The sequence below is a fragment of the Medicago truncatula genome, chromosome 5, assembly GCF_003473485.1.
Source record: "Medicago truncatula cultivar Jemalong A17 chromosome 5, MtrunA17r5.0-ANR, whole genome shotgun sequence".
Taxonomy (NCBI): Eukaryota; Viridiplantae; Streptophyta; class Magnoliopsida; order Fabales; family Fabaceae; genus Medicago; species Medicago truncatula.
In genome coordinates, this window is record NC_053046.1 from 1,255,120 (window position 1) to 1,276,351 (window position 21,232).

Sequence of the window (21,232 nt, forward strand, 5' to 3'; positions counted from 1 at the left end):
TAATTATAGTAATTAAAAAGACATAGAAAAAATAAAGATATATCAGCAAAAAATAAAATAAAGAGAGAAAGTACTTAACAAAATCTTTTGTTGCTATCTCGATGATTACCACTGTATGAGAGGAAAAAGTAAAACGCTCAAATTTCATTTTCATGCTCCTTGATATATACTCATACTATAACTCAGTAGAAGTTTCACTCCATTGCATTTGCGTACACTTCTATAGTTAATATTTCATACATACCAAGAGCAAGTGTTTCATTACTAACATCCAACAATTCACAGCCTAACACAGTTATAACAAACCGTAAAGGAGGTGCCTACAAAAACAGTTTAGATACAAAAGTTTGCATAATTATACGTTAAAACACAACTCGATTTAGCTCCAAAACCTGGAGAACTTCAACACCAACAAAGGATCCGATTAAGCATATAATTCCAAACTCTAGCACTAATTTCACATAACTCCAACCCATATTGTGGCCCACTTCACATAAAAAAAACCTATTTTATCTATGGAGCAGTTGTTGTAAAAACCACTGCAATTTACTCAGTTTGCTACATTGCAAGACTTTACTGTAGCCTCTCCCCGCTTCAAAAACCACCGGATCTGCATATTCTCTCATCACAAGATATCTTATTCAGCTGCAAGCAACTTCGTATTCTGCTCAGTAATTAGAAAAATTAGGAACATTCCAATCATTGCCTTCCAATCATTACCAACAATTCCTTTTTCTATTAGATACCAGATCATGTGCGTTGGAGAGGATTTTGTTGTGTCTAGTGTCCACAAAAGGTTTAAAATATGTGATTTCTTGAAGTTGAAGTTTCAGATGAAACCAATGGCCAAGGAAAAATGTAAAAAGACATGAAACATAAATGTGAGAAAGCATGCCATAAATTTCATGAGAACCCAAGCATTTTGCAAAGGATAGAAAGATGTGCATCTTTTGTGTATTTCATGCTCGGTTTCTAAATTTAGTTTTATGAGATTTCCAATAACACTATTTTAAAAATAGCAAAAACCCTAGAGAAGCATCTTATTAAGGATAGAACAAATTGTGTGTAATATACATGTACATGATATCCAAATGATCAGGACTTATTGGCGATTTGTCTTTCAACAAAAGAAATCTAATAAAAAAATTCATGCAATTATCAAAGTTAAACAAAACTTCTTGCAGTTGAAGGTCATTACCTTCTTCAACGGCTCATGCATTCACCACCATAGGAAAAACAAAGCAAGGCCTCCCATTTTGAAACCTATCGGACCTAGAAAAAACAAACAAAGAAGAAAGCATAAGTGAATGAGAAGAAGAAATTCATAAAAACAAAATAATAGACGCCGAAAAAAAAAAAAGGCCAAAATAAATTAAGAAATGAAAAAAAAAAGAAAGAAAGAAATAACTTATGTGAGAACAGGAACGGAAAAGAATATAAAAGAATATAGATGAGACTTGTTGGGAAGTAGTAAAATGGGGTAGAAGAACAAAAGCTGAAGCGGTGGTCGAAAAGTATTTTTAGAAAATGGTGAAATTAAAAAAATGAATGAGTTGAAAAGTCTAAGTACAATTACCAAAAGAATTTTCTATTAAATACTTTTCATAGTTTCTATCGTAAATTACTTATCAAAAATTATAAATAAAAAATACAATAATATCTATTGGAAAAATAAATAAAATACAATAGTTTCCTTATAAAGAAATTATTTACAAAGAGTATCAAGAAGGTTGTTCCTAAAAGATGACAAATGACAAACTTACCAAAATATTAAGTTTGCTTTATTATTATCTATAGATAAAATAACAACAAAAAAAAAAATTATACATCGTCATGTAGCATACATATAAATTTAAATATTTAACAATGCTAACAAAGGAGAGTTAACATATACACATTTTTAGTGATCGACTCATAATTAATCAAATTTAAAACTGGTATATATATGATGTTGATTTCGTCTCCATGAATTTTTAAAATATTAAATCAAATTTTTATAATTTTTACTGAAAGACAAAAACACAAAATCGATTATCTTAGGATATAGCTCTATGGTGCGAATAAATCAATGTGACGCGATTAGGTAATTTTAGCTTTTTTATTTCCTCCTCGTAATACTCGCCCGATAACCACAAACACACACAGCTTCTCACTCTCACTGCACATCTCATTTCTTCATTCTTCAAACTCATTCTCTCTCTCCCATGGCAACTTCATTCGCGCCGTTATCGATTTCTTCAGGTGACCTCTTTTTCCCTTTTCATTTCTAACAATCATCAATTCTATTCATCTTACTCGTTACTTCATTGAATTGTATTTTAGGGTTTATGTTAATTCTTATGGTTTTCTTAATTTCCATTTTAAGCACAAATGTAGATTATAATAGCTTAGATTTTTCGGAACATCCGAGGAATTGCTTAGATTTGCAAATCTTTATTTTCCTTTTTTGTTTTTCGAATTCAGTGTTTCAATTAGTATGAGATTTGAATTGATTTGATTTTGCAGTTGGTGGATCTCATGTGAAGTCACCTGAGCTCTTTTCAACAAAGCGTAATTCAGCTTTGTTTGGACCTAAGCTTGCTGCTGTTCAAAGGAAATCAAACCTTGTGACCAGAAGGAACCTCATTTCACCGGTTCGTGCAGAACATCGGTATGCCATCCACAGCTTACAATTAGAAATCCAAGAAATGAATTCCAACTCCACATATTTTATGCATACTTATTTCCTGTTTGGATTGACTTAGTTAGAGCTTATCTATTGTCATATTTTTTTTGTGACAGTTTGGGAGAACTTAGGAAATCAGCTTATGTCATTGTTCATAAGCTATTTTTGTAGATTCTCCAAAATAGCTTATGAAAAGAACTTATAGATTATATGAAATTAAAACAATTTAACAACTTATAGTTTTTTTTTTTTGGTAGATAGACGATATGGCAAAGCCATTATAAACCCACACACTCAAGTGGAGGTACCAGGGTTCGAACCCCGGTCATGGCATCCGGCCTAACAATTTCGGCATTTTGCCAGTTGAGCTAGGACTTCTGGATTTAACAACTTATAGTTTATTTATCTTAAAAGTGAAAATTATGATGAGCGCTTATGCTATGGGCAGCAAATAAGCTGTTTATCCAAACAGGGCCTTAAAATACAAGATTTCAAAAATCTGTATTTATTTGTGGTGTCTGCACAAGTCATTTTAACCTTATATAGTTCTAGTTTATTTTTTATGTTAAAAACAATACAAGTATTTTCACACTAGGTGGGTGTCTTTGACGCTAAAACTAATCATAGAATAATCTTTCCATACCAGTTGCTATGTTTGAATTTGTCAATCAAAAGACCAGATGTGAAGAAATAATGGTGATGTTCAATGTTTCTTTCCTATGTATGTCGCACTTGTATCTTCTGATTTAACCATTTTCACTTTTTTTTTCTTTCTGGGTCAGGTAACCTAGTGGCTAGAATTCACCTTATAAGGTGAATAAGTGGGGTGTCTGGGGTTCGAACCCTGACCCCTGCATATAATAATGCTTTGTCCTACCAACTGTGCTATGCTCACAGGACATTTTCACTTAAAATTTAAAAGGTCGACTTTCTCTCAGTGTATACTTAATATGTTTTTTTCAAACAAATGGTGAATGGTTGGTTGAAACCTCTCTCTTTCATGATATTTTTTAAAATGGTTTTTTTCTAATTGTCTTTTGAATGCTTCGAGCATTGGTTGAAACATCAAATTTGCACCTTTCTTGATCTTACACGTTGCTTATTTTGGAAGATTATGTTAGTTGTTCTTTCCATTAACTGTCTCCTTTGTGCAGTAATAACAGAGGTGGGGATTTGGTTGCTGGTTTTCTTCTGGGTGGTGCTATTTTCGGAACTCTGGCTTATGTTTTTGCTCCTCAGGTGATTTCTTCCTACTTCAGTTTTATTGCAAATTTAACTGAAAACTATTTATGATAAATAAGCTTGATTTACTATCCAAAAAGTATGAGAAAGGAAGACAGAGTAACCATGTGATAAATGACTACTCGGTTTGTGTTAAAATATTAATGAGAAGATGCATTTGCTACAAGACTGAGTCAACAACAGCTTCTTAGTTATTCATTAACTACAGCCCAATTTGGACTAGTTTCTAGGTGATAAAAACTTGTTAATTTAAATAATTATTTAATTCCTAACTTATAGTTTGCTGATAAAAACTAGTTTCTAAATTATTTCATTCATTAACTAGAGCCTTTGTAATTAAGTTTATAGTTTGCTGATGGAAGAGTTAGGTGAGTGAGAGAGCTTTCAAACATGTTGGGATGCATAAACTTGTGTCAATTCTTATGGAAAGCTCCATGTCTGTTTTATGAATGGCATGTAAACCCATTAGATTGTATTCTTAGAGAGTAGTGGCGCCTCTGGGCTGTGCTGCTTCGGTGCATTTTTTTGGGTGTACCTGTTATTACCGCTTATTCTTCATTCATCCCCATATGTGGGTTTGGTACCATTTGTACTTATCTCCATCAATGATAATATATCTTTGCTGTTAAAAAAAAGACTCGTATGGAAAGCCATTATATTAACTGCAATACTCAATATTGTAAGATTATAATTATTTGAACTTTTTTTTATCGTTGTTTGTTGAAAAGTTTATGCCTACTAACTCTTCATCACTTCAGTTTTATTACCTAGTGCGACATTTGTTTAATGCTTTGAGAGCTGAATTAACTTTTCAAAGGATAGGAAAGGAATCGAAGAACTTTCTTTTTCATTTGCATTATCATTTATAATAGCAAATAGCAATATACTGCATTGCAAATGGGTCATAGTGACGACTATTAGTTTTTATCGACAAAGTGAATAATGTCTGTTAAAGTATACTACTAACTTTTCCATCTTTGGACCCTCTCTTGTTATTATGTCTTAAGTACTCGGTGTTATTTTAGCAAAACGTTGAAGGACTAGAAATTATAGTCATATGATTATAGCCTAGTTTGTCTCAGCAAAGAGCGATCATTGCATTATCTATCTGATTGTCGTATTGCTTTTAGTTCTTTTACTTTTTACTCGCAAGAGATATCATTGTTTCCATTTAGAAGCTCATAGTATGTTATGGTGCTGACATGCAGATCAGAAAATCTCTGCTAAATGAAGATGAATATGGGTTTCGTAGGGCCAGAAGACCACCTTATTATTACGACGAAGGGCTAGAGGTAATTTGGCTTCCCTTGGCTTTATATTCAATATTTTTGTGTAATTGGTATATGCTGGGTTTGTTATTGATTATGTTATGCTGTTTCTGAATGCAGAGGACCAGGGAGACCTTGAATGATAAGATACGCCAACTAAATTCTGCCATTGATAATATATCTTCACGTCTGAGAGGTAACAAGAAAGTGCCTGCTGCTGCCCCCCCTTTAGAAAGTGATCCTGAATTTGAAGGCGTTTGAAGCACTTGCTTCCAGCTCGATACCCTTGTCAACAATACATCGAAAATTGGGTATGTTATTTGACAGTTTGAAAGGTAAAAATTGTTGGTGCTGGATTGATATGGTTAAAGCTGTCAAAATCTATAGTGGACCATTTTATTTCCATGGACAGTAAAAATATACGGTATGGATTACGGAGCGCTAGTCTGTTTCTTATTCGATGACTGTCAACGTTTGTGTTTTGGATTTTGCTTCTCTTTATAATAAGAAGCCAGACCCTCTATTGATATAATTTTTATTTATTTTGAAATTATTGTTTTACTTTATCAAACACTTTAAACTTAATTTGTAAAAAAAAAAAAAAAAAAAAACGTTAGTTTTTAAATTAAAAACCTATTAAGAAAAACTAGGTTGAAAGCTACGAATCTTTGTTACAGGTACTAGTGTAGTGTGAAGCTAATTTTAATTACATTTTTTGTATAAGATTCTTCCTCTCAATTATCTTTTACACAAATCCTTTACGTCTGTTTTGCTTTAAAATATTGGATTTAATGATGAATTCGAGATTTGAAATTATTTTTAGAGTAAAACGTTAAATATTTAGATGAAGTATGACAAAATTGAAAAGATTTTGTAGGGCGTAAGTTAGAATTTTCATAGGAAAAATTTGAGATTTTTTTAATTAAATCGCACAAAATCTCTCAAGTGTGGAATGTAGTCTTGATGGATTGGCGTTTGAAAGTTGCTCTATAAGCTCCTTCAGTTGCTCACAAGCTTCTCAAATATCCAAAAACACTCCTCTCAATTTGTAACTCTCGATCATTATGGTTAGAGAGTTAAGCAACGGATCTCTTGAGAGTTAACTACCGATCTTAGATCAGAAGTTAAGACCTGATCAACACTTAAACAACATAAATATTCAAATACTAATATATATTTAAACTCGACACTTTTAAAATTACATTTTAAACACATTCAATCAAATTCATAAACATTCAAACTTAAACTCATTCTCATAAGCATTCAATCAAAACAAACACATTGAAAACATTAAACCAAATTCTTACACATTCAAACTCAATTTCATTCAACATTTCAATAAAAAAGCATTCAACCATACTCATATACATATATACAAAACGTATTAAAAACCAAATTCATACATAATTTGTGCCATAAATGTTGCGATATTAAAATAACAATATACATCAAAGTCATACTCCTTTCGAGTGGAAACATAAAAATACATAAAAAGAAATCTAATCACTGAGTTACCAGACCTACATAACATGAATACCTCGTCCTCCTCGTATGCCTCACTTGATATTGGATGATTGACTCCACTTCTTAAGCAATCTTATTTTGAGTACCATATAGATCATCGTAAATGGTAACAATTTTCATCCCTTCCAACACCATGAGCCTAACTCTCCTACATAGATGCAAAGTTTCAAGAGTTTCACTGACATTTTCTTGCTCTAGTAGAACCTCCATATTTAATGGTTTAGGTGGATCTCCTTCTACAGGAGTCAAAATCATGGGTAACAAACCATGTAGAACCAGAAAATGTAACCCATAACGGCTTTTCAGCATGTCTATGTAAATAGACCCCACATGTCTTCAGATACAACATGCAACGAGTAATCTTAAAATGTTTGGTCCATCTGTATGGTACAACGGAGCTATGAATACATCCACACTAACTCTTCACTAACTCTAACAGACATAAATGATTAGGATCCATTTTAATAAGTAAACCTCAAAGAGTGAGTTCCAAGAGAATGATTCAGACTTCTTGCAGGACGGAAACATGAAATACCTCATTGATCATCCATTTTTGTATTTATCTCTTTCATAAATGAATAGTAAATAGATGATACTTCATCCGTCTTTAAAAAATAGTCGTTTAAGATTTGTGCACGGTTATTAAGGAAATTATTAATTATGTTGATTTCAATGGTAAAATTAATATCATTTACTAAAATACCCTTATTAATTGTAGTTAGTGAAGTAGTTAAGTTGAATAAAATTCAATTAATAAGGGTATAATAATGAAAAATAATAATAAATGTTGCATTGATATTCTAAAGTGACAATTATTTTGAGAAAACGAAAAAGTGCTAAAGAGACAATTATTATGAGACGGAGGGAGTGGATAGATACTCCCTCCGGTCCTTTTTATAAGAAAAATTAGACTTTAGATTCATTGATGTATCTTGTCTAGAATATAGATCAAATACATCATTTATCAAATGAATAAAAAAAAGTTAAATGTTTCTTATAAATAGGACCGAAGGTAGTATAACAAAGAGAAATGATAGGAACACTCTTTTTCTAACACTCACTATTTTATTGGATGAAATCCATGTGAGTCTCATCACTTTACATGGGGTCCATTTCCAAAGTGTCGTAACCACATAAATTTTACTCTATCCGCTCACATTTATAAGAAAAAACAACTTTTTAGGTTCATTAAATAGCTAATGTATCTGATTTATAAATATGACAACATACATTAGTTATTCAATAAATCTAAAAAAATTGTTTTTTGCTTATAAATATAATTGAATGGAGTATCTAATAAGAAAATGAGTGTTGGAATGAGTGTTAAAAGAGAATATTCATAGCACTCGATATATAAAATTTGAATTTTTTTTTTTAATTTTTTTTAGAAAAAGATAAAATATGAAATTGGTTGTTTTTGTGTTGTTAATGAGTTAGATGTAATGTAATAGCTTGGACCAATTGTTAAGCTCATTAATGCTTTGGTCTGTGCTATTATTAGCACTTTGGTGTATGACAATTTGCCATTTACCTAACCTTTAAGCATATCTCGTAATTCGATTAGTGTTTTATTAATAAACTTTGCTATTTAAAAAGAAAGTCTATTATGATACAAACATAACTGCGATTATAAATTGGTTCATTATAATGAAACACCACTCTGAGAAAAAAAATTGAAGGAACCACTGAAAATTATTTGGTGAAATATTTACCGTACATTGAATGTATTTTTTTGGTAGAAAATGTACATTAACTGCTAGAAAAACTAATAATCATACTATCCCGTCTATTTTGTTTGATAGACAGGAAAAATAATAATAATATCAATTGAAAATTAACACACATAATCGGTCTAACAATTTGATATTTTTACCAATTAAAAATATATATTTTGAAATTGATCTGTCTTTATAACAATTATGTTTAGATGACATGATAGTTGTTAAAATTAAGTATATCGATTTTAGACCATATCTTTTATAACGACATTGAGTCTTTGATCCTTTATACTTTTTTTTTTTTTTTTTAATTTTTTTTTTATAGTTTTTAATTTTTTCCTCCCAAATTTACATTGAGATGACATCATTTATTGAAGTGTCATCAAACTCTCATAATAAACTTTTTTTTTTTTGGTCAAGAATAAACTTTTCTTTAAAACTAAAAAAAAAAACTTTCAAATTTATATTGAGATGACATCATTTATTGAAGTGACATCAAACTCTCGTAATAAACTTTTCTTTAAAACTAAAAACTACATAAAAATAAAAATAAAATTATTTTTAATATGCTCTCACGTGTACAACATATATTTGATTTTTTTTAAATATTAAAAAAAAAATTAACTATGAGAATGTTCCCTCAAATAAATAAAACTATGAGAATGTGTCACCCTCACACCGATAAACTATATCATCCATGAGTAAATTTTGAAGAAATTGGGAGGAGGACGATCAAATTACAAAAGAAAAAAAAAACGGAGTTAAGATCGCACAATTGCCATATTTAAAATTGTCAAAAATGCAATTAAGTTTTAAAGTTATCCTACCGTCACCAAAAGATGACTAATTTAGATTTCCATTAATTTTCCTTTTTATAAAGTAAAACTTAGATGAGTTAAATTTTATGAATTCATCACAGTCATGAAGAGAGTTTGACGTCCCTTCAATAAATGATGTCACTTAAAAGAAAAAATGGATCCATTTTTCATAAACTTAAAAGAAAAAATTATTCCTATAAATTATACTCTCTGCTATCATTATGACAAGAAAAAACTCTATTTTAGATTCATTGAACAACTGTATCTAATCAATATTATAAATTAAATTTATTAATTATACAATAAATCTATAAAAAAAACTATTTTTTTTCTCTTAGAAGGGGAATACCGTACAAGTAGTCTATGAAGACGTTTTTTTTATAATTTTAGAATAATAAATAAAAATGGGATAGACTCCACTCATCCAGCCAACAATCAAACACTTGGCCATCATTTTTCTATTATTATTACTTTTTTGTCCATGGAATTTCTATTATTATTATTATTATTACTATTATTACATATTCCATATGCTCTATTAAATTAAATAAAGAGCTTCTGATTAATCTACATATTTCTTCCACATGCCTACCTCTCAACTCAACCTTCGAAGTGTCAATCAAGAAAAACAATCATTGTTGCCAACTTGCCAACCTTAACCAACCATGTTCATCTTCAAACATTTTCCTAGCCAGAAAAATTAGAAACCAATTAAATTTGAGCATCACTATACTTAACTATATTTTCTGCATTAATTAATTAAGCATAATTTTCTATTACAATTATTTGAGCCACATCATAAAAAATGACATACATAATAAACAAACAAAAACAAGAGGTTACCACAGAGGTCAACAATTCCTCTTTGGTTTGGCTTTGGAGTTAGGTTTGGTTGTAGACTTTTTGAATAAGACCAAAACAATATTAAACACTAGCTTTACTTTCTCTCTTCAATTCCTCTCTACAAATTACTAAGATATTGAAAGTTCTTTTTTTCTTTTTTCCTTTCCTCCAAACCAAAACTTGGTTTCCATCATAAGAAATCATAGCCCAAATTACATCAACAAGAATTATGGTGAGTATTACTACAAACAATCAATGCAACCCCTTTAACATATACTACACATGGATATGTCTTAATTTATCCTTTTTTTTTCTTCTAATTATATTGTTTGATATTTTTAAATTGGTTAATTATATGTATGTAATTAGGGGGATGGAGAAGGTGTAGTTGGAGTGAGAAGTCTGAATGAAGAAGAAATCAAGTGGCCACCATGGTTGCAACCACTTCTCCAAGCAAGGTTCTTTGTTCAATGCAAAGTGCATGCAGATTCCAACAAAAGTGAATGCAATATGTATTGCTTGGACTGTATGAATGGAGCACTCTGTTCTTCTTGTCTAGCTTCTCACAAAGATCATAGAGCTATCCAGGTAAAACAAAATACTTATAAACACCAAGTGCTACATATGTTATAGATATAAATAATCTATAACATATGTAGCACTGATACTTCGTATTAAAAGTTTATCTTTAAACATGCGATTACAATCAATTACTTATTTGTTTCAATGTGGTGTCTGTGTGTTCAGTCTTTGATAGTCTATGACTCCATTTCATCCAATTTTATGAAGATTTCAAATCAAAAGCTTAAAATTTGAGGGTTTAAAATTAAATTTGATACATGTAATTTTGATTGTGTAAAATTAATGCATTGTTACTTTCTTGGGGAAGGGTCCAATCCATTTTAATGGATCCTAAAAATATTTGTCTCCTGTGTTGGTTTCATCGATCACAGTGTGTCATTGAATTGAATGCTCAATTTACAATTCAAAAGTCAACTATGGATGGCCAATTAAAAAAATGTTTTTGACTTTTTTTTTCATCAAACAAGTTATTATTTTTTTGTCAAAAAAGAAGAAGTTATTATTGTGCAATTTAAATATCCATTGCTCAAGGAAAAAATAGACTATGATGACTTTTATAAAATTTAGGTTAGATCTAACTCATCTCTTACAAAATATGTATTACTAGTAACAAAATATTATTTTAATTTAATTTTTTTCTTGTTTCATAGATAAGAAGGTCTTCATATCATGATGTGATAAGGGTATCTGAGATACAGAAATTTTTGGACATAACAGGGGTTCAAACATACGTTATAAACAGTGCAAAAATTGTGTTCTTGAATGAAAGGCCTCAGCCTAAGCCTGGCAAAGGTGTCACCAATATTTGCCATGTCTGTGAACGAAGCCTTCTTGATTCATTCACCTACTGCTCCCTTGGTTGTAAGGTATGAATAGTTAATCCAATTCTCCATCAAGTTAAAATTGCTTTCACACTTTTTAGTACCGATCTATTTCTCATCGAACATGTGTTTGGTGTCTTACATGTGTCGGTGTTTGATAGTGACATAATTGATTATATTCAGTTAAATATTTTTCTAAATTATTAATGTGTCTACGTGTCAATGTCATTGTAGTGTCTGTTGTTCGTATATATGTTAATCGAATGTAATGTATGTGTAATATAGTTTTCAATGTGCCAATACAAATTAAACTTCAATAAAATATGACATCTACAATTTTTCAAATTTTTATTTTGTATGTATTTATTGAATCAGATAGTTGGAACCTCCAAGAAATTTCAGAAGAAGTTAAGTGAGAGACATCGATCAGAAGGTGAAGAATCATATAGTAATGAAAATGACATAAACATAAACAAAACTCAGAGCTTCACACCTTCAACACCGCCACCTTACAAAATTGCTAAGAGGAGGAAGGGAGTCCCACATAGAGCTCCAATAGGGGGAGGCCTTATTTACTGAATACTTATACTAATTGTACATACTTATATTTACGGTGAGATTGACAGAATTACGACGAATCATTGTAATTTTCACTTTAGAATTTCTACAAATAGTGTTGCCGTGATTTTGTGAAAAGCACCTACATATCAATCCTACACTGTAAAAAATGTTATTCATAATATGGACTATAGTTGCACTAGTGGATCTTTTTATACAAGGTGCGCAGTATTGTACAAAGTGGTTTGTATAAACATGCACACCCAGTTAACCACATCAAAAAATGTGGTTAATTCTGTAGAATAAATTATTAAATCAATTTACAACTAAAATTATGGTCAATTCAGTTTATCCAATTTAGTAAAAATTCATTTCAGTACAATCAAATACAAGTATCACATTGTGGAATAAAACAAAGGAAACCAAAACAAAAAATCATTCAGAAATACTGTTATGTATGAAACCACACATGAATGTCTTGCCTCTAAAAAAATGTTGGGCTAGAAACTAAATCAACTGCTCATTATTTGAGTACCAACTCTTCTGGACCTTTTCTGTGTTTCATCAGGATTTGATAGATCATATACTAACCTTACAATTCATACCAAAAGATTCAGATTATATGAATGATAGGACGTGACATTAGATTCCACAATAAAATTTGAGGATGACTCTTTCCATCTATGCAATATGCCCAGCTAAGGTAAGGATCTTGACATGCTTCTTCTGCCTCAACTCATGAGGAACTGGTCCGAAAACTCTGGTCCCAATAGGCTGCCCTTGTTTGTCAACAAGCACGACAGCATTGTCGTCAAACTTGACCTCACTGCCATCACACCTCCCCTTTGGCATTGCTGCACGAACAACTACGGCAAATACAACTGCTCCCTTCTTCACTTTTCCATTAGGATGTGCTTCCTTCACTGATGCTTGTATCATATCACCTAATCTTGCTCCTTTCTTCCCTGCCAACGCGCGTATGCACATCACCTTTTTAGCCCCAGAATTGTCTACAACCTTCAGAACAGTCCTCATCTGTATGAAGGTTCGTTGTTGCTGCAAAAAGGAAGACATTGTTTTCTTCAGGAAGGAATCATAACAGTGCGTGCAAGAACTAAGCATGAATTTGTGACTCATTTTAAGAATACATGTATCTTTGCACTGCATGGAAAAATTACTGTTGTATTCTACAAATATAGGTTTAAGATTACCAATTCTGTGTTTGGGAAGCATAAGAAAATAATGTTAAGGAAATTATAATAATTGAAACATGATCCTGCAACTGATTCCTACATGTACCTGAGAAAAATAACTGTTGCATGTCATCTCATGTGACGTGGTAAATAGACCAGGGGAACTGTTGCTTAATCCACCGAACAGAGAACGGCCCACTAGTTTGGTTTTTCAACACATGAAACAAAAAACTAATAAGTTACTAAAAATATTTACTAGGTGGATAAACTATCACCTTATCAACATAAAAATTCTTGGTAAGATAGAGCTATGCAGCTTAATATATGAAATTTCAGAGTGGCTGCAAAATGTAGTGGTTTCAATTTACTGCAAAAGCAACAGTTTGCCAATGCTCCATGTTTTAGGGAGCAAAATAACCAGGTAATAATGAAACTACAACATGGTTGTAGTAAACTAACAATTTGGACATCACCACCAAAAGGATAGAATCAATGTTTTGCAAAACATAGAAAACAGTTATTATCTTACAATTAATATTTGACTTTGGGGAAGCTCACATTTTAACTTCCGATGAAAAGGCATTTCTTAATGGTCTTGGAAAATTGGATTGATTCATATCTAGTTATCTATTTCCGGAAGAAACCAAGCCACAAACCAGCTCCGTATAAAGACAGTGCTGTAGAGAGTTGAGGCATCTCCAAAATATAAGCAAAAGGTGCTGAATAACGTAAATTATGCGTCTTTTGTTATTTTCTTTGCACTATGTTTGTGTGTGTTCCAATTATTGATCCTTTGTTAGTGTGATTTTTCTCAACACACACAAACCCAAGAACACAGAAATATTGTATAATTGTATAAAGTTCTGAACAAAATATAGAAGCTTGTGAGTATCATCATTCTTGGAATTTTCCCAAAATTTGTTACTTCTTGGAAAGGGTATGTGAGTGTGCACTTGTGAAAAAGCAACATTTTGTGGAATACAATTGCACATAATGCATAACAATATAGGCATCTTGATATTGTATCTGATTGCTAGTGAAAGTTTATAAAAGTGGAATATAGGCCTTGACTCTTGACTTTCATGGTCCCTAAGTTTCTCCGTAAGCTCAAATCACACGATGGATACAATTATCCAAGAGACATACTTCAAAGAGAACAGGGCTGGCAGACATGGAGTACGTTGTAAGAAAAAGAAACAGGAATGTAGAATACAATTGCACATAATGCATAACAATATCAAGGTAGCTCAGTTCAGTCTCCTCGACAAAGCTAATGATAGTAAAATGAAGGAGCACCCCAGCTGCTAACCTAGAAGAAATTTAGCCTATGGTAATTTTTCTAAAATTTTTGCTACAGAATACATTGCAATGCAGCGTAGTTTCCAAAGCCAGTGAATGCAAATCTAAATATTTTGGTACTAAAAGAAACATACTAGTTATTTATTTTGAACATGAAAGGCAAAGATCATATTCTTAAAGAAAAACAAGACTGAATTCAATGGCCTACAGTCAGATCCTGTGTCCTACGCCTCTTATGCCTCCTAGCATATAGTCTAATAATATTGGACCTTGGGCAATCACCAAATTCAGTAGTAATAATGTGATACTGGCATCAAGTGCAACCAAAATTGTGGTTGCATCGTAGTGTCAACTTTTCAGAATCAAGCCACAGAGATCACCAGAAATATCAATACTGAAATAAAATTTCTCCAATTTTCAACATGCAAAAGAAAAGTCTACAAATAACTTCCAGACAATAAGTGAAAACTCACAGCACATTAAAAAAAATATTACTGATACGTTAAATCAGTGCAGTCAGACATCAATCTAATAAATATGTGGTGAAAGTCACATTAAAAACAACATACCACGAGAACATCTGGAAGCAAAGGTTGCAGCCATCTTCAAAAGTTGCAATCTTCTATATTCCCTGAAAAAATGAAGAGGCAAAAGACATGAGATTTTAATAGGCACAAATGAAGAATACTAAAAAGGGAAATGCTTGTTCAAAATGCAAATAGTTTGAGAGAATTTCCAAAATATATGTTTGCATTACAGTATGTGAAAAACATGAACAAAAACTTGAGATAATATCTGTTAACATATGTCAACACTCAATCAACAACATAACAGAGCAATTAACATAAGCCTAAAAATAACAGCAAACAGAGGGTTATGATATGAATGAAGCATAATAACAATTAACAATTATTGATAATTATACCTCTTAAATTTCAATCAAAACATGAATAACTTTCTACCATTTATACATAAAAATGAAGGAAAAAGAGAGATGACCTAAAAAATAGAGATGTTGGTGATGATGACTGGTGTAGTGGTGCGTCCTCGTCAGTGGTGGGTTGGTTGCTGGTAGCCGGCGGTGGCTGGTGGTGTCGTGGTGCTCAATTTGAACAATGGTGGTTTTGGTGTGTGTCAGCAGTGGTGAGTGTGAAACTGAAACATAAACCTTTGGGGTGTTTCAGTAATATGCCAGACATCTAAGGCTATGTTTTGAATAGAAATAGGAGATAGTAATTGATAAGCTAGTAATTTATATTGTACTACTACTAAGCAAGCTTATAAAAATTGATTTTCTTTTCTTTTTGGATCGAATCGATTGAACTAGTTTATAGATGTTTTTTGTTTTGTGGTGGTTGGGGTTCGAACCCCAGACCTTACATATTTTATGCATTGCTTACATGGACAACTAGTTTATAGATATAAAATGACATAAAAAAAGTATGTTTGATTAATTAACTTTTTTTCAAGTAAAATGACAAGAGTAAATTTTTTAAAGTATGAGTCAGTTGAACTATATTATCAGAATAAACTATAGACTTGCAGAAAAAAAATGTTATCAACGAGTTTTTTTTTCTTCTTCCGTACAAACTCATAAGTTATAAGCTCAACCTCTAAAGAAAAGTTATAAATTCAAAATGTGATAATTGTCTATCGAATAGTTAAGAGAAATAAATTATCAAATTAGTCTACAAAGGTCTTTACTATCAACCTTATAGTATTAATCAATCAATTTGTGTTGTTTTTAGAGGATCAATCAAATAATCTTAATGTATGTTTGATTTATGTAATAAAAATTATTTTTGAGTGAATTGATTATAACTAAATGAGTTGAAGTTAAAGTGATTTGTGAAAAACGAGTTGACACATAAATTTATATGTAAAAATCAATTTCCATAATCAAAAGTTAAAAATTATAACTTCAAATAAATCAATTATACTTTAAAATAATTAAACATGTCAGAATCAATTTCAGAACGAAACATACTTAGAACAATTTCCTATCAAAAATGTATTTACTGAACTAATGAGTAAAACACATTACCACCAGAGCAGAACAATGGGCATTGAGGGTTTTGTTCTGTATCCTCCTTCTCCTCTTAAACCCTAATAAATCAAAGTCAATTTGAATTTGAATTGATTGATTCATGAGTATGAGGAGAAAGAACAGAGAGTTAAAAACTCTTCTCTCTCGTTCTCTCCAATTCTCATCTTCTTCTTCAAAACACCCTCTCCACGGTTTACATCACCCCAATGACTCCACTTTTTCCCCTTCAACACCCACCCCTCGTGATTTATCACAAGACTACGCATTTCTCCGCAACACTCTCATCAACTCCACTTCCCCACAATCCACTCCTTCTTCCGGTGACGACGCCATTTCAACAATATCAAAAGCACTCAAAACCGGTTTCAACATTGAAACTCATCAATTTTTTAGACAGTTTCGTAATCAGTTAAACGACTCTTTGGTCGTTGAAGTCATGAACAATGTCAAAAACCCTGAGTTGTGTGTGAAGTTTTTCTTGTGGGCTGGTAGACAAATTGGTTACAGTCACACCCCCCAAGTGTTCGATAAATTGCTTGACTTATTAGGATGCAATGTAAATGCCGATGATAGAGTGCCTTTAAAGTTTTTGATGGAAATTAAGGATGATGATCATGAATTGCTTCGTAGATTGCTTAATTTTCTAGTTCGAAAGTGTTGTCGAAATGGGTGGTGGAATATGGCTTTGGAAGAGTTGGGGAGGTTGAAGGATTTTGGGTACAAGCCTTCTCAAACTACTTATAATGCTTTGATTCAAGTTTTTCTTAGAGCTGATAAGTTAGATACTGCTTATTTGGTTAAGAGAGAGATGTTGAGTTATGCGTTTGTTATGGATAGGTACACTCTTAGTTGTTTTGCTTATTCGTTGTGTAAAGGTGGGAAATGTAGGGAAGCTTTTGATTTGATTGATGAGGCTGAGGACTTTGTGCCGGATACGGTATTTTATAATAGGATGGTTTCTGGGCTGTGTGAAGCTTCACTTTTTGAAGAAGCGATGGATATCTTACATAGAATGAGGTCTAGTTCTTGCATTCCCAATGTTGTTACTTATAGGATTTTGCTTTCTGGTTGTTTGAGAAAAGGACAGTTGGGGAGGTGTAAGAGAATTCTCAGTATGATGATTACAGAGGGATGTTATCCGAATCGTGAGATATTTAATTCTCTTATACATGCTTATTGTAAATCAAGGGATTACTCTTATGCCTACAAGTTGTTTAAGAAAATGATAAAATGTGGGTGCCAGCCAGGATATCTGGTTTATAATATTTTCATTGGTAGTGTATGTAGTAATGAGGAACAGCCTAGCTCGGATATTTTAGATTTGGTGGAGAAAGCTTATAGTGAGATGCTTGATTTAGGGGTTGTATTAAATAAGGTCAATGTCAGCAATTTTGCACGGTGTCTTTGTGGAGCTGGAAAGTTTGATCAAGCTTTTAAGATTATCTGTGAAATGATGGGCAAGGGTTTTGTTCCCGATGATAGTACATATTCTAAAGTGATTGGCTTCCTTTGTGATGCCTCCAAGGTAGAGAAAGCTTTTTCGTTGTTCGAAGAAATGAAAAGGAATGGCATTGTTCCCAGCGTTTACACTTATACTATTTTAATTGATAGCTTTTGCAAAGCTGGTCTTATTCAGCAGGCTCGCAAATGGTTTGATGAAATGTTACACAAAGGTTGCACGCCGAATGTGGTGACTTATACTGCTCTTATTCACGCATACCTGAAAGCCAAACAGATGCCTGTTGCAGATGAACTCTTTGAGATGATGTTGCTTGAAGGTTGCAAGCCTAATGTTGTTACATATACAGCTTTAATTGATGGTCATTGTAAGGCTGGGCAGATTGAAAAAGCTTGCCAGATCTATGCCAGAATGCGAGGTGACATAGAATCCTCAGATATGGACAAATATTTTAAGCTAGACCACAACAACTGTGAAGGACCAAATGTTATTACATATGGGGCTTTGGTGGATGGTTTATGCAAAGCAAACAGGGTTAAAGAGGCACACGAATTGTTGGATACCATGTTGGCTCATGGTTGTGAGCCTAACCAAATAGTCTATGATGCTGTTATTGACGGGTTTTGCAAGATCGGAAAGCTTCAGGATGCACAGGAGGTGTTCACAAAGATGTCAGAGCGTGGATACAGTCCAAATTTATATACCTATAGCTCTTTCATCGATTGTCTGTTTAAAGATAACCGGTTGGATCTTGTTTTGAAAGTGTTGTCGAAGATGCTAGAGAATTCTTGCACTCCAAATGTTGTTATTTACACAGAGATGGTCGACGGCCTCTGTAAAATTGGAAAGACAGATGAAGCTTACAAGCTCATGCTTAAGATGGAAGAAAAGGGTTGTAATCCAAATGTTGTAACTTATACCGCAATGATTGATGGCTTTGGGAAATCAGGAAAAATTGAGCAGTGCCTTGAGCTCTTTAGAGATATGTGCTCAAAAGGCTGTGCTCCAAACTTTATAACCTATAGAGTTTTGATAAATCATTGTTGTTCCAATGGCCTTCTTGATGAAGCTTACAAACTCTTGGATGAAATGAAACAAACATATTGGCCAAAGCATATACTAAGTCACCGTAAAATTATTGAGGGCTTCAGCCAAGAGTTTATAACCTCAATCGGACTTTTAGATGAGTTGAGTGAGAATGAATCAGTGCCTGTTGATTCTTTGTACAGAATTTTGATCGATAATTACATCAAGGCTGGGAGATTGGAAGTCGCATTGGATCTTCTTGAAGAGATTTCATCATCACCAAGCCATGCAGTTTCCAACAAATATCTATATGCTTCTTTAATCGAGAATCTGTCACATGCAAGTAAGGTTGATAAAGCCTTAGAACTGTATGCTAGCATGATAAGTAAGAATGTCGTTCCAGAACTTAGCATACTTGTCCACCTCATCAAAGGCCTTATCAAGGTTGATAAGTGGCAAGAAGCACTACAATTATCGGATAGCATATGCCAAATGGTTTGTCTCACACTCTCCCAAACTTTTCAACCACTTGTTAATTTAAATCTGTTAACATTAAGCACTTCCTTTACACACTTGGTGGTTTAAATATGTTTTGAAGTAGCGATAGTATTCCTTTCAAAACTGCTCTGTAGATGTACAAGACCTTTGATTTATCATTTTAGCACATTTATTCTGACCTTTTATTTATGCTTTTGCATTCGCTATCGACATTGCAGGATATCCACTGGCTTCAGGAAAAGGCAACCGGTATAAATTAGGTTTCTGATGTACAGGTTGAATATAACTAACGGAAAATGGATGCAGGTAGGACAGAAGAAATGGTCAAGCTGGTGAGAGGCTCATCTCTTTTAACATCTAGTTTTCTCTGATGCCTTTCTTGTACACTATTGATCTTTATTTGAAGAAGTGTGGTATTTTTGGTATTTAGGTAATAGCAGCAATGGTGGAAGCAGAAACAGGAGTTTCTGAAGAAATCTTGGAAAGATGTTCTTCATATTCCATTAATGTCCGAATCCTGTGTTTTTTTGGTCCACCCATCCATCATTACATCATGCAGCATGCTAATAGATCTCAAGGTATATAAAATGAAACTTTTACCCTTGTCATCTTTTGGAACAAAGTTACAAACTCGATAATGTTATGTTATTTGCTAATATTCTAGAAAGAGTTAAAATTATGAGGTGTTCCATTTGTGCATCAAAGAACCAAGAAATTAAGGTCGATATAGTGAGTTGTGGAGTAAGATGTTTGACCTTTTTAGCAATCCCATTGTTTGCAATCACAAATTGAGTACTGATTTCAAAGATCTATTTTTGGGCAGACATTTGCTTGGCATGTTCATATTCAGACATACGAAGGCACTTGTTCTTTGTTTATGCTTTTTGTTTTTCTATTTTACATGTTTGATAAATTAGAAATTGTATACCAGCATGATATATCATGTAAGATTTTTGCTACACTAACTGATCACCTGTGCTTTTTTACAAGCCAAATATGCCCACCGGTTTAAAATTATTAACTTTTCAAATCAAACTAGATATGGTCAAGGTTTAGTTGTGAAACTGGTATAATTTGAAGTGAAAGTCATCATCATGTGTTATATTTATTGTCTATTTTTGAAGTTCAGTGACAAATAAGCATCTGATTTTTCATTAGGAAGAGCTTGGCAAAGGAATCAGCTTTTCGACATCCGTGGAGCAAGGGGTTTTAGAAGCATCCTTGGTTCAAAAAAAAAAAAAATCTTTTCGTTTCAAAATATGATTTCTTCGGATGGATATGTTGGTCCTTGACTAGAGTTGATGCTTTGTACAGTGTGCATAGATGAACTGGTTGGTCGCAAGTCAGAGTTGTGATAATAACTTCTCTGCTCACTCCATATATCCGACGTCTGCAGACTTCACGGCGGTGGGATCTTAATGAGCTCTGAGCTGCCCATATTTTTTGGTAGTGTATGTAGGTAGACGTTACAGTGCTTACATGCTTATTTAATTTACTTGAATCTCTTCTGGCTAGCTTGTTTCGGACAGCCAGAGGGAGAGACAGTCGCATCATGGTTGTTTTTGTAATGGGGATTTGAGTTGCAAGAGTCAATCCGAACATTATATATTGTTTGAGAATGCTTGGTGGAATAACTTGCCCAACTTATTCAGTTGCAAATATAAGCTCAAA

The 21,232-nt window shown here is 32.6% G+C and overlaps 4 protein-coding genes across 7 annotated transcripts; 3 read left to right on the forward strand and 1 right to left on the reverse strand.

The window, feature by feature from the left end:
- Window positions 1–2,075: 2,075 nt before the first annotated feature.
- Window positions 2,076–5,725, forward strand: LOC11442529 (uncharacterized). The gene is made up of 5 exons (XM_003610756.4): window positions 2,076–2,241; window positions 2,506–2,650; window positions 3,820–3,904; window positions 5,116–5,199; window positions 5,296–5,725. The coding sequence occupies exons 1-5, from the start codon at window positions 2,205–2,207 to the stop codon at window positions 5,434–5,436; spliced, it is 492 nt and encodes a 163-aa protein (XP_003610804.1). The 5' UTR covers window positions 2,076–2,204; the 3' UTR covers window positions 5,437–5,725.
- A 4,421-nt stretch (window positions 5,726–10,146) lies between these two features.
- On the forward strand, window positions 10,147–12,371 carry LOC11435523 (protein RGF1 INDUCIBLE TRANSCRIPTION FACTOR 1). Its single transcript, XM_003610758.4, has 4 exons — window positions 10,147–10,310; window positions 10,448–10,666; window positions 11,311–11,526; window positions 11,857–12,371. The coding sequence occupies exons 1-4, from the start codon at window positions 10,308–10,310 to the stop codon at window positions 12,058–12,060; spliced, it is 642 nt and encodes a 213-aa protein (XP_003610806.1). The 5' UTR covers window positions 10,147–10,307; the 3' UTR covers window positions 12,061–12,371.
- A 15-nt stretch (window positions 12,372–12,386) lies between these two features.
- On the reverse strand, window positions 12,387–15,747 carry LOC11442530 (50S ribosomal protein HLP, mitochondrial). Of its 2 annotated transcripts, XM_039834485.1 has the most exons (5): window positions 15,627–15,743; window positions 15,531–15,593; window positions 15,101–15,162; window positions 13,339–13,430; window positions 12,458–13,095 (listed from the first exon to the last, which is right to left on the reverse strand). In XM_039834485.1, exons 3-5 carry the CDS (start codon window positions 15,132–15,134, stop codon window positions 12,721–12,723), a joined length of 501 nt encoding a protein of 166 aa, XP_039690419.1. In that variant the 5' UTR covers window positions 15,135–15,162; window positions 15,531–15,593; window positions 15,627–15,743; the 3' UTR covers window positions 12,458–12,720. The 2 variants fall into 2 exon arrangements, with proteins under 2 accessions (XP_003610807.1, XP_039690419.1); XM_003610759.4 differs by having other exon boundaries at window positions 12,387–13,095; window positions 15,531–15,747.
- An 811-nt stretch (window positions 15,748–16,558) lies between these two features.
- Window positions 16,559–21,232, forward strand: LOC11427428 (pentatricopeptide repeat-containing protein At1g06710, mitochondrial). Of its 3 annotated transcripts, none has more exons than XM_024783257.2 (4): window positions 16,559–19,558; window positions 19,780–19,893; window positions 19,968–20,139; window positions 20,720–21,232. In XM_024783257.2, exons 1-2 carry the CDS (start codon window positions 16,679–16,681, stop codon window positions 19,819–19,821), a joined length of 2,922 nt encoding a protein of 973 aa, XP_024639025.1. In that variant the 5' UTR covers window positions 16,559–16,678; the 3' UTR covers window positions 19,822–19,893; window positions 19,968–20,139; window positions 20,720–21,232. The 3 variants fall into 3 exon arrangements, with proteins under 3 accessions (XP_024639025.1, XP_039690488.1, XP_024639024.1); XM_039834554.1 differs by having other exon boundaries at window positions 19,971–20,139; XM_024783256.2 differs by having other exon boundaries at window positions 16,560–19,558; window positions 19,992–20,139.